The sequence below is a fragment of the Podarcis bocagei genome, assembly GCF_964188305.1.
Source record: "Podarcis bocagei genome assembly, chromosome: 1".
Classification (NCBI taxonomy): domain Eukaryota; kingdom Metazoa; phylum Chordata; class Lepidosauria; order Squamata; family Lacertidae; genus Podarcis; species Podarcis bocagei.
Window position 1 is genome coordinate 62792685 of NC_138125.1, and position 13453 is coordinate 62806137.

General features: G+C 39.2%; 1 protein-coding gene and 1 long non-coding RNA gene across 12 annotated transcripts in view; one reads left to right on the forward strand and one right to left on the reverse strand.

Moving 5' to 3' along the window:
• The window catches only part of NELL1 (neural EGFL like 1), a 379279-nt gene that overhangs the window by 348488 nt on the left and 17338 nt on the right, over nucleotides 1–13453 (forward strand). For all 4 annotated transcript variants that reach the window (XM_081164500.1, XM_081164499.1, XM_081164502.1 and 1 more), the window contains one exon: nucleotides 12515–12708. In XM_081164500.1, the coding sequence (XP_081020626.1) occupies nucleotides 12515–12708 (194 nt within the window). The remainder of the gene's footprint in view (nucleotides 1–12514; nucleotides 12709–13453) is intronic.
• Nucleotides 12715–13453, reverse strand: part of LOC308571545 — a 60522-nt gene continuing 59783 nt past the window's right edge. For all 8 annotated transcript variants that reach the window (XR_014001510.1, XR_014001511.1, XR_014001512.1 and 5 more), the window contains one exon: nucleotides 12715–12894. This is a non-coding gene — a long non-coding RNA (uncharacterized lncRNA). The remainder of the gene's footprint in view (nucleotides 12895–13453) is intronic.

A 13453-nucleotide genomic window follows, 5' to 3' on the forward strand; every position in this document is an offset into this window, starting at 1 on the left:
TACCTCCCTTTCCAGCAAAGTTTGTGCTGTTTTCTGTAGTATTCTGGTGCATCCATAGGGGCTCTATGTGTCGTGTGTGTGGGCGGATGTGCAATCATGTGATCTGATGTGTGTGTGCAATGTGTACTTCATTTGTGTGATTTGTGCACAAGGCCATCGGATAAGCATGTCTATTTCTTTTGGCTACTCTCCCTGTAGTATGCTGGGAAGGATTGCAGCTCTCAGGCTTATAAAATAGCCGTTTCTGATATACTAAAAACAACTCTCTCTCTGAATGCTGGTCCATATGTAGTCAAAATGGTGCCATTCCTATGGAACAGGGAAGTCTTGGCAGGCTTCAGGAAGGTCCAAGTTTTGTATAAGTACATTTTTGTAAAGGGGGAACAAAAACCTAATAGAGGAAGCCAAAAAGAGTCCAGTGAGTACTGAACATACTAAGTGGTCATGGACTGCTATCTGAAAAACTGAGTGGGAGGAGGAAAATAGTTGAAAATTCTGGAAGAGGTCATGTTTGGGTGGCTGGAACTCTGAACAGGAACAACACACACAGCAACATTTTATTGTTGTTTTATTATTTTTCAAACCCCACTGCCCTTATTTTGACCTGCCAACCGATGTGGAAGTTCACAAGGTTAGACACTGTTGTCCAGGTGTAAGATGTAAATGGAATATGAAATTAATGGGGTTATTTTAATTAAATAGCATTGCTGAGCCATCTGCTGTTGCAGTCTGGTGCCAAAAGATTAGACCAGTTTTTACTTTCTATATAAACTGGTCTCCAACAGGCTTTAATTTTTAGAAACAGTTGCAGCTATGTAATACTGAAGCAGATTGTAATGTTTTAAAAGTACTTCAGTCAATTTCTTTTTAAATGTGACTAAAGGGATTGCTCACTGATTGCTTGTAATAGTTCCACTGGCTTCAGAAATAACTATAGAAGTAAAATATGAATACAGTGAACAGATCTTGTCTAATCATATATAACTTTACAATTCTGAAAATTATCAGCTGATTGAAGGCTCATAAAAATGAATGGGATGTTAGCACTCAGGTGCTTGGAGGGTTCCACAGAGGCTCCAGAATACTTCATAATCATACATGAGGAATACATTGTGGAGCAAAATCATAATGAGTTGCATATCAAGCCTTTATCCGGATTAGTAGTTTACTGCAATTCAATTTGAACAGTATGACAGAAAACAGTAACTTGATCTGCACTAAAAGAACCACTTGGTTGTGCTCCCAAAAGTATAAAAACATCTTAGGATAAGTTAAATCCACTCTTCAGAATTCCCAAATGAAACCCAGAATGGAACTAATGAGATGTAGCGTGGCCTGGTGAGGTCCCTAGAATTCACTAGATTGTAATGTGTGACAAACTTTAGCCCACTGACAGATCAATGGCATCATTGATGCAGCGCAGCAGCTGAGGTTTTCATATTTCAGACCCTACTTTATAAAAGAATTCTAATACAATATGTGATTTAATGATTCAGGATTGCTAATTAACCAGGAGGAAAATGACCTGGGTATTTTAGTTTAATTTTACTAGGAAGGGGGCATGATCCCCCTTACCTGGCCTATTTTTTATGTTTTAGCTTAGCTAGGGTCTGCTCCTGGACTAAGCTAGTGCCCCCACAATCCCCAGCCCTGGGGGATTGTATTTTTGTAAGTGTTGGTAATTATATGATGACTCCAACCTTTGGATTTAGTGCCAACTCTATGCAGCTCTATGCATATGTGTTTGGAATGAAGACATACAACTCTTTAAGAGTGATAAGAATGGGTAGCAAGTATTCCCACTCTGTTCCTTGCCAGCATCCAAAGAAATCAGGAGGAAACACCTCTCACGCTGCAATTCAACAGAGCAGTTTTGCACTGTGCGCATGAGAGTAAGTCTAGCACAGATCTCACCTGTCCCCCTGCACACTTTGCCTCTATCCATGATGTTCTGGAAAGTTGTGGTTGTTGTAGTAGTTATAGTTGTTATTGGCATTAAATTTGTCAGTTGCTTTATCTTGTCCAGGGCAACCCAAAGCAACTTACAACCAAACAGACAATAAACCCACATAAAAATACAATTAAACCAAGAGGAAAGAGAAATACATTAAAAACATCCAAACTACTTCTGAAAGGCCAGAGATCGTTAAAGGCCAAAGACCTGGATGTAAAGGGAAGTTTTTGCCTGGTGGCTAAAGATATATAATGATGGTGACAGGCAAGCCTCCCTGGGGAGAGCATTCCACAAATAGGGAGCCACTGCAGAAAAGGCCCGTTCTCATGTTGGCACCTTTTTGGGGAGGGGAACACATGAAGGAGGGCTTCAGATGCTGATTGCAAGGTCCAGGTTAGTTTATCAGGGGAGAGGTGGCCCTTGAGGTACTGCCATCCTGACCCATTTCAGTTCCACAATCCTCTCGCACAGAATTAGAAGGAGAAACTGGTCAGCATTATCTTCCTTTCCCTTCAGAATGGTGGATGCCTCAGCTTGATTGGCCATAAAGTACAAGTGACCAATTTGCCAGACTTTATAAGGTACAAGGTAAACAATCTCAATGGATCTCAATGGATTTCCATTGCATTGTGTGTATGTGTTACTTTATACCATTTATATTCTGTATTCTATGTATTAACAATCTGAGGTGGCAAAATCCAAACACATTTTGCTAGCTTTCTGATTGGAATCTTTTTCTTTTTTAAATTTTTTATCTTTAATGCACTGCAAAATATCAACTGTAAGTAAACAGAGAAGGGAACTCATAAAAAATGCATCCAATTCTTTAAAAATACAGTTCTGTTCTTTAAAAAAAACAGCTTGAAAGAAACTGTGTACTAACCATATTTCAAAAATTATCTTATGGCTTTGGATATTCTAAAGTTCAACAGTATTAAAAGTTAACATAGTACATGTTTCACGGTCTCACTAAAACCACGCTATTTCTTTTTAGATGTGCTACTACTTTCATTTTAAAAACTAGGAAATAAATTGCATGTTAAATGGCAAGTTGGCTGTGAAGAATGATTTGTCAAAGCAATGTTTATAGCTTCAACTTGTGCATATGTTGGTTGCAAGCCTAGCATACATTTGTTATATCTGATTATATTGTAATGGCTTAATGTACCATTGAAGTTGAAATTAGCACTCTTGTAGTTATTTCTTCTTCTTTCTTTGTGACAGTTATCATGTTTTCTCACCCTGACAGGATAACTCTTAGAACTGTGTTATGTGTGAAAAGTCCTGCAAAAATAGATGCCCACTAAATGCAGAATTACTCTTGATGAAGTTTGGTGCCACAGGAACATTTTAAGTGTCAGGGAAACAAAGTAAATGAACTTGCAGTAGTTGCTTTCATTGTTTCTCTGCCTTCTGCTGCAATTACAATGAAGCACAGAGGTAAATTACTCAGAGAAGTAATTAAGCAAAGGGGAGGGGAGAAAGTGGCACCTCTGAAAAACTGTTCTGCTTCTGGCATTTTAATGAGTCAGTTTTACAAAATGATACAGTATAAACAAAAACGTGTAAATAGGATTTGGGCTCGGACGTCTATCAACTTCTTACCAATGGTAAGAGATTATAGGAGTTGTAGTCCATCAACATCTGGGTGACCAGTTTCTACACCCCTGACTTGCAATGCACAAGGATGTGCACATGAACACAGCTTAATCTTTGTAGCCCCAACTACAAGCCAACTCTGTTAGCATCCATCCCTTGCTACCCACCTCTCACTCCTCTTCCCACTCAGTTTTGTTTATTTACCAAACTCTGTGAAATGCAATACATACCACATTGCGCAGTCATGCACAACTCAAACAATTCACTGGAAAGGCAGCATATAAATATTGTAAAATAACCAGGGGCTCCTGCCCTGGCTTACATTGCTTGCCTACCCATCAACCCAAGTTCCAAACCCCTCTCTTTATAAATTGCCAAACACACCACCCCTTCACAGCTCTCCTACCCTCCAAACTCTACACCCTGGGGTCCCCATCCCTTCACAGCTCACCCCGGTCCCAAGAGCTCTGTGTTACTGTCATCAGTGGCTATGGAGAGGAGAATTAAAAGGAGTGGTGGTCAATGAAGGAGGCCTCTTCCCTGCTGAGGCAGCTCCCCAGCCACAGTCCTACTTTGCTGACGCTTCTTCCTCCATAGCCTCTGACATGGCTGAAGCCAAAACAGCAGCCTCAGGGACAGGTGCACAGTAGCAGCTGAGCAGTACAGCTGCTGGGAGCTGCCCTGGCCCTTCCTGGCTGTTCATCTGAGCCCATCACTCAGTGGGCACTTGCTTTCCTTCACTGGAGGTTTTTAAGCAGAGGTGGGATGGCCATCTGCCATGGGTGTTTTAGTTAAGATTCCTGCATTGCAAGAGTGTTGGATTAGATGACCCTTGAGGTACCTTTCAAAACGTTTGATTCTATGACTTGCCTACCTCCCTGTTTCCTCTGCTAGCCTACTGCTTTTTCTTTGCATTGAAGTTGACGTGGCTGCATCTCTTAAAAATATATAAACAAAATGAAATAATACAGTAATAACACCAAATAAATAGCAATAAAAAATAGCAACTGGTACTTTCCCATCAAATACTAAGAGCAAATGTCCAGTCTGTCTAAAAGAAGCTAGAAATGTTAAGGTAAATGAATCAGAATAGTTTTCTACAGATGGATGTACATATTGTATTCCCAGAAAAGAAATGCAAGGGTCATATTTATCGTGCAGCTTTGCTGGATTTCATATAGTTGATATCGTTAAATCTTTGCATCAAAATGTAGTATTTCTACTTGAGAAATCAGGCTAGTTTGAGAGCTATTTCCTTCATGAGTGATCATGAATCTGCTAAAAAAGAATTTTAAATATAACATACTGTTTACACAATAAATAACAAATTCATTGACTATCAAGTCTGCAGATGTCATTCCTTGGCATAATCTTGATATAATCAATTTATCAATATATAGTCATGAAATCTAAGAAGGGAATTCTCTCTTGCAACTGATGCCACCTACGGTGTTACAGGGGAAACTGCCTGGCACTCCATATAATTTGCACTTCTGCAGCAGTCATTTAACATATTTTATATACCTCTTAATTGAAAAAACCCTCTTAAGATGTTTAAAAAATATATAATAAAATACTAAAATTCTCAGTAGAAATCAGTTAAAAACAAAGTATTCAGAAGATATCAGAAAGCGCAAACTGAAGATCTTCCTGCCTATTGTCCACTACTTCTGCCCACTATTGGTCAGATTTTTGAATGGTATTGTGGCAATATCAACTGTGTAATAGGTACTGAATATATTACAAAACTACATGTTTATTATAAGCATATATTTTTGGTTATGCCATAGATTGAGGAACTACTTTGGGGATCTTGGGGAAGGGAGGGACCAGTTGCTGATAAGAGTTGAAAACTGAGACAGTTGCAGAGGTTTAGAAGACAGAATAATGGGAAGAGAGATTGGTAGATTGGGTTTAGATGGAAAGGCATATTATTTAGATTTAAAAGAAATAGTTTTGATGATGGTGATGTAACTGAGTGAAGGCTTGTTATCCATTTTGCACATATATGATTGCTGCTTTCTAATGACTGGATGATGAAGGTAACAAACTATGCTACAGTGGAACAGTTTAGGACAAATGAAAAATACGTATTTTTAAACAGATGCTGGAAATGATAGTTCTTACAACACCAGGATGTTTTGAATTTTTATTGGGTTTATTTATTTTACCTCATAAAATTCATACACCACTTGGTTGTAAAAACAACTACAACCTCACAGCAGCTTACAGTAAAACAGTAAGATTACCAGTAAATAGTTTTAAACAGCTATTTTAAGCATTTAAAAGTGGTTTTTATATATGTGAAATTCTGCAACAACTTTACTTTGATCCATGACTACATTCTCAAATGCACAGGGTAGAGATAGATTCTGAGCAGTAGGAGCATGTGAGGGGTAGCTGGCCAGATTGGGGCCAGCGAAGTGCCTGAACCCACTACCAACCCCAATGAGCAGTAACTCAGTGAAGGCTTGTTGCCCATTTCTGCACATACCAGTATATGATTGCTGCTTTCTTATGGCTGGAAACCGAACCACTTTGCTTACATTTGAATGACTGAATCACACATGGGTTTTCCAGGACTATTTAAAAATACCCAAGCCCTCCATCTCTTCCATGTGATTAATCCTTCAGCCTTTCAGAAACTAACATGGGTGTACTGGTATGTCTCATTGAACTAAAGAGAACTTTCATCTTGGTAGACATGCATAGGATTGTGTTGTCAGTAATCTAAACTGGAGCTGAGCTGAATTTTGTGCATTTCAGTTTTCATGAGGATATTTGCATTTTTGACAAGCAAGAAACTGTCTGAATAGAGATGCAAATTACATCAAAATCAGAAGTATTTCATTACTTTTCATCCATGTCTTGGACACCAAGTCTTGGACACAATCTTTAATCAAGCTACATGTCAGTAGAAATTATCCATTGTGATGCTGAACACACTTTGCTTGTTCAGGTGATTTCAGTAGAGCTCTTCTCATGAATAAATTGATTTAAGATTCATGCCAAGAAGAGGAAGAAAAATATTCAGTTTACCTAAGATATGTTTATATCAATTTTTCCTAATTACAAGTGCAATTAACATTATGTGCTTTTCTTACTCCTCGTTTACAATTTGAAAAATGGAAGAATTTTTCAGTTTAAATGAGTCTCTCTCTGTTCTAAAGCCATTTTGGTACCGCACAGACTATGTGCACTTCATTGGGAAGAAGCCCCAACAAACACAATAATACTTACCTCCAAGTAATACAATCTTTCATAAGGCCTCTCCCTTTTTCAGAGCCTGGTTTTTTTATGCAACTGAGTAAGGCATGGCTCTTTCTGTTTGTTCTGGTTCTCCGATAAATGCAGTAAGTAAAAATAAACGTAGCAGAGTTTTTATATAAAAAACTATTTTTCAAAAATTAAAAGTATGATTTTCAGAGATTTAAGGAAGCATATGATAAAATGTAATCAAACAAAATGCAGCAACAAACACCCCCCCCAAATAAAACCTCCATCACTGAGAACTGGTTGGCACCCCTTAGAGAAGCCTCTTGTTAAAAGCTGGTGGGTGGGGCATGGCCATTTGTTGAGACATCTTTGCAGCTTCCATCCAGTCTTTGACTCCTGATCAGGGCCAGACTTTGGTAATATGGTGTCCCGAGGACATATTTTGGTGTGCCCCCTAAATATTTATTTTCATGTCCTCCTCTCTCTTGCCTTCCATTCTGTGCATGCTCTCAAGTGCACTGTATCATAGTTGCAGCAACTCAATCACCTGCCTGACTAGGCCCTAACTTTGAGTAGGAACCCGTATAAATACAGGTGTTGTTGTTATTTTGTACCCTCTGTGCAGGGGATCCACCTGAAATCTGGCACTGTCCTGATGCTGAATTGTCTAGGTGTGCCTTTGTTGTTCTGCCCCTGTAGCCTGACCTGTACCATTGTTAGCCTTGAATAAAGCTTTCTTACCTTTCACACATTAGGTGCCTCGGTTGTGGTGTTTGGGGTGGGAACCAGGACACCCAAGAAAAAAGACCAACTGAAAATAGGCAAAAGTAAAGAGACCCCTGACCATTAGGCCCAGTCGTGACCGACTCTGGGGTTGCGGCGCTCATCTCGCTTTATTGGCCGAGGGAGCTGGCGTTTGTCTGCAGACAGCTTCTGGGTCATGTGGCCAGCATGACTAAGCCGCTTCTGGTGAACCAGAACAGTGAACGGAAATGCCGTTTACCTTCCCACAGGAGCGGTACCTATTTATCTACTTGCACTTTGACGTGCTTTTGAACTGCTAGGTTGGCAGGAGCTGGGACCGAGCAACGGGAGCTCATCCCGTTGCAGGGATTCGAACTGCCGACCTTCTGATCGGCAAGTCCTAGGCTCTGTGGTTTAACCCACAGTGCCACCTGCGTCCCTTAACTGAAAATAGAACGGCCTATATTTCACGTCATTCTGCAAATCTATGGTGTAATCGTACTTGGACTACTGTGTACAGTTCTAGCCTCATAACCTAAAGAGGGTTGTTTAAGAGCTGGAAGGCATTCAGAAGGGGCCACCGAAATGATCAGTGGTGTGGAGCAACTCTCCTTTGGGGAAAGGTTACATTTGAGGCTTTTTAGTTTAGGGGAAAAGGCAAAGTGGAGGGACTTGATAGATGTGTATAGGGTTATGCAGGGGTAGATAAAGAAGAAAAGAACAAGCTATTCTCCCTCCCTGATAGTACTTAGGCCCATCTAATGAAGCTGAATTTTGAAACATTCTGTCAAGACAAAAGAAAGCGCTTCTTCACAAAACACATAGTACCTCCCCACAAGATGTGCTAATGGTTTTAGATGGATATTACCCAAATTCATGGCAGTTGAGGCTATCCATCACTACTAGCCATGATGGCCGTGCACTCCCTCCAGTGTCAGAGACAGTATATCTCTGAACGCCAGTTTCTGGGAATCACAAGTAGAGTGATACTTCAAATGGCTCACAAATGCAATCACTCCGCCAGTTTGAAGAGGAGGAGATTAGGGTCAACTACAGTTCCTATGATTCTGATGCATTTGAGCATATTTTAAAACCTTCATTTCCACTTCAGCAGTAAGGCAAGCTAGGCAAAGGCCTGCTTAGCTAGTGAGCATAGCTCTGCTTGCCTCTGGTTACTGGCTCCTGTCACGAGCTAGGGAAATGCATTACTTAACTTGCATTATGGGGTAAATGACCAAGCTTTGTGGTGGTGTTGGGGATCCTTACCATGGTAATGTTTCTGAATTGAGAAGGATTAAAAGCAGGGCCCCATTTAAGGACTACAATGGAAGGGTGAGATTGTAAGGAAAGAAGAGAAGGCGTGTAGGCAAGAAAATCCTCATGTAGACCAGACCCAGTTCATTTTGGACTTTGTGTCATGAAGCACTAAAAATGCTTCATGTATAGGTTTAAAACATTTGCCTTGTTTAGTAGTCTTAACTGTGTTCCAAGTTGAACTTGGAATGGATGCCACTTTTTTGAGCCTGATATTTTGATTACTGGCTGATATTAAATAACAAACACAAGAACATAATAAACTATAATTTGCATTAGGCTCCTAAATGGAGTTATGACTTTTTGCTTTATTATTTGTTCATTGGCAAGGTTTGCTGCTTTTGGCAGTGCTGTTTATGAGCTCTCAGCATGAAGTATTTGGGGGTATGTAAATAGGATGCCTCTTCTCCTTTGGTTATATGTATAATAGATTACGTTGGGTTTTGCAGTGCAAACAGGTCTGTTGTACTGAGAATATGAATAATGTTGGTTTCCATAATTGCCAACATCTGGCTTCTCATAAATCTGTTAAATTGCACGGAAGTAGAATTAGAGTCTGTGTTGCAAGTAAAGCAATTACATGGAACTTCGTAGGCAATATGGCCCCATGCTCATCTGTGAAATTCTTTTAGTTTTGAACTGTAAAATCTATGCCTCTAATCTATTCTTTAGCCCAGATTCATATGTTACGCATGGTGTAGAATGAAACCTTAACACAGCAAAGGAAAACATTATTTTGCATTTTTTCAATGCAAAAACACCCAAGCATGGCTGTAGTGACATTTTTAACCAGAAGTGTAAGTGAAAGCCTACTGAAAAGAGAAACAATGCGAAGAAAGTTAAGGTAACTAGTTTGTATTTTCCCATTAAAACAATTACTTCTCTATCAATTTATTCATGGCCTTAGTTTTTTTACAAGTATATAGCTTTCCTTTTCATGATTCTCTTGCAGCTGGAACACAGTACATGGTATTTGGTTTGAAGGTACCAGGCCAAGTGCTCCTTTCAAGTTGCATTCCTTATTATATGGAAAATCAAGAAAAAACTAATAAATAATGTGCACATTAATAGTCCTTGAAGATGGCCACATTATGTTTATTTATTTTGGCAGAATGAAGCCGCAAAATGATCATTCCAAGAGAGGTCTTCTAGGGAAGGAGAAGTGTCTAATGGGAACATTATTGTAAACTGAGACTCAACTACACATTAAGCAGAGCATTGTGATGTATATGTGTGTGCAGCCTGGGGAAGGTTGCGTTTAAATAGAAAACTAGACACACAGAGGCTTTTTAACCCTTTTCCCAACCAGAAATAGACCTTCCCTTGTGGCTCTTTTTCTTTTCCATGGGCGGGGAGGGACATGAAACATAATTAAGGGAGAAGCACTTAAGGAGCTTGCAGTGAAGGAGTAGATTTAACCCTATTATTGATGCCCGGAGTGCACAATTCAACAACATTCTAATGGACGATAGAATCGCTGCTTGCCACTTGTGTTGTAAATTGCACATTCCATACTGCATGTAATCTTTTAAATCACAGCCAAAAGAAAATCTTTTGCTATGCTAATATATGGTAAGATCATTTTTCATATATATATATATATATATCACAGAATAGGAAGTCTAGTTGTGTCATTAGCATTGTAGCTAAAAATAGATTTGTGCAAATGGGGCTCATATGTTTTGCTGCTTTTCTGCGGTATTTAATTAACATTGCCACATCTCTAAGAGGAAATGAACCAGTAATTTTTGTTTGCTGCTGAAATGTCTACATGCAAACTTTTGAGCTGCTCATTGAGCACCAGTGAAACAAATAGGACAATCCGAAAGGGTAGGCAGAGGGGAACAAAGGGGGACTAACTCCCTTTTCCTGTGTCCTTCCAGATAGGGCAGAAGGTGGGATGGTGCTTTCCTATTTTCCTGTTCTAAGTGGCTGTTGCTTTTTTTTTGTTTCTGGGGGTTTCTTTGTTTTTGAGAAACGTTTCCCTCACAAAGAATTTAATGGGAGTGGAATAAATTATGCCAGTTTAGGACAGATCTGCAACCTTGCCTAGAACACCCCTTGTGAGCACCTCCTTTTCGCTGTTCAGTGTTGGAAAGTAACCTTCTGCAGGAACCTTTCCACAACCTTCAACACCTTCCTCTCCAAAGGTGGACTTTTCTCTCCTCCTCCCCTTAGGGAGATCTGATGGGTCCTAGGGTCTCAGGGACGATATGCCTGCAATCTAAGACAAAACAAATTGTGAGCTAAAAAAGGACACAGTGTAAGTGATATTGTTGAGCTTCTGAATCCCCCATCCTCAAAGGCTCTTTTTTTAACCTACAGGTAGGGTCACAATTCTGTCTTCTATGCAGCGTTCAGTTAAATATATTGTTGTATCTTATTATTTTGCTTCTCCATTGTTGGTGTAGTTTGCACTTCCTCAGCTAAAATATGTGTGTGTGAATGACTGGATGATCCCTGAACTGAATCTTTTCAACTTCACGAATTCTTCTCATCATATAAAGAGACAAGATCATCTCTGCTCATTTCCTCAATTGGCCTGCAAAGCACACTAGCTGTGAAAGTTGTAAACAGGGCTGTTGTTGTAGAATTATTATTGTGAGTGACTCTTGTCTAGAGAGCAAGTGCTACTTTGCTAATGCTCTGTAATTAGATCCACACTAATTTGTCTGTGCCACTTGAATACAAGCCCAGAATACAGAGACATTAGAAATACGTTTTGCTCTAGATTCCTTTGGGGTTAGAATAAGTGCGTCTTCTAACCAAGAAATATGAGGTGGATTTTCTGTTTCACTTTTATTGCTACTACCCTAAATTTCAGCTTGAGAGGACTGTCTTATTTCTGCTAAAGACAGGTGTTTTATTTCATCTGTAATAGTAACTGGTTCATATATTATCTTAGCTGTGTCTCTTACGTATGAACAGTATAGCATTGGAGTAAAACACATAAGAGACCAAGTAGGCATATTTAATTGCTCATGTGAGTGGTTTCCTTGTGTCAGCAGTACAGTATTGGAGGAAAGAAGTCTTTGAAATTAGATTATTTGTGATAAAATAATATAACCCTTACTTTAAAAAAAAAACACCAAAACACTTAAGGCCAAATTGCTTAAAGGTTTATTCATGGCACTTTCCCTTTCCTCCAGAATGTATGTCTGGCTTTTATTTTTTCATGCCCTGCTTCTAACATGGGAAAACCCTATGACTGCTGTTAGTGTGGAAGTGTATTTGCTCATGCAAAAGCTTACTTATGTCCTTACTACTTCCTTTTCCTGTACAAATCCAAGAATAGCCTGCTACTTAGGAGCAATTTACTCCTACTCAGTATGTTTTTTTAAAAAGACGACTACTGGTCCCCTTCCGTTATTTTTTTTTAAAAAAATCATTGTTTTATGCCCTCGAGAAGCAACATAATCTCTTAACCATTAAGCATCTAGGAAGAGTTATAATAATGCAAGAACAGAAGTTTCTAAAAGTTGTTTCTTATTTCTTTTACTTGGTTATGATTCAACTTGAGAAATAACATTTTTAAAGAAATCATTTTAAGAGTGTGGGTGTAGAAAGTATATATCCTCCTAGCAAAGCAGGCCTACAAATCCAGTCTCAAGTAACTACTTGATGTTCCCAAAGAACTATGGATCACACAACTTGCTGAAGCCCAATAAACTCTTCTGTATTGTGCAGATATTGATGAATGTGCCTTGAGGACTCACACTTGCTGGAATGACTCCGCCTGTGTGAACCTGGCAGGAGGATTTGATTGCCTCTGTCCATCTGGACCATCCTGCACTGGTGACTGCACACATGAAGGTGGCTTGAAACGGAATGGCCAGGTATGGACACTGAAGAAAGACAGGTGTTCTGTTTGCTCTTGTAAGGTAAGTTCCTGTTTGATTTTTTTTACTCTTTTAATAATCCAGTTTCTTCTTTTCCTTGAGTATTTTTTAAAATAAGAAACCCATTTTAAAAGAATTAAATCCATGTCAGACGGCAGGCTGAATTCTTCCAAAATCACCTGGGCTCCCCCTGGAGAGTTGTAATCTGAATTAATCTTTTCTTGGTTCCTTAAAAAAACAAAAAAGCAAAAGCAAATTCACTCTAGCAAGCAGGTTTGCATCCACACAAAACTGGTATGAGAAAACAACAAGGAAACTTCCTGGTCTATACAACTCTTCTATTTATGAAACTGTGAGAAGAAACTTCAGTGCCATGGGACAGTTGTAGGTGACTGAAAAGATGAACACTGCTGGATGCTAAAAATTACATTTAAGGGAAACCTTTCCCTGTATGATAGATAGCCCTCACTCATACCTTTCAAACAAAAGTGGCCTCACCACCAGAGGTTTGTATGGTGGCAGCAACACACACAGCATTTATAGTTCATTAGCATTCAGGGCATTGTTGCAGGAATCCATAAAAGCCTGTAAGGGTTATTATTATTATTATAATCACAAAAATCACCCAGTGAGCTTGTTGCAGAGATGGAATTTGGACTGGGAATTTCCTAGTTCATAATTGTGCTACATTAGTCCTCATAGAGAATTATGTTTGAGACTCTATAAATGTCAAATGTGGTGAATTTGTGAAATATGAAATTTACTTGGAATATTTGTATCAGAAATA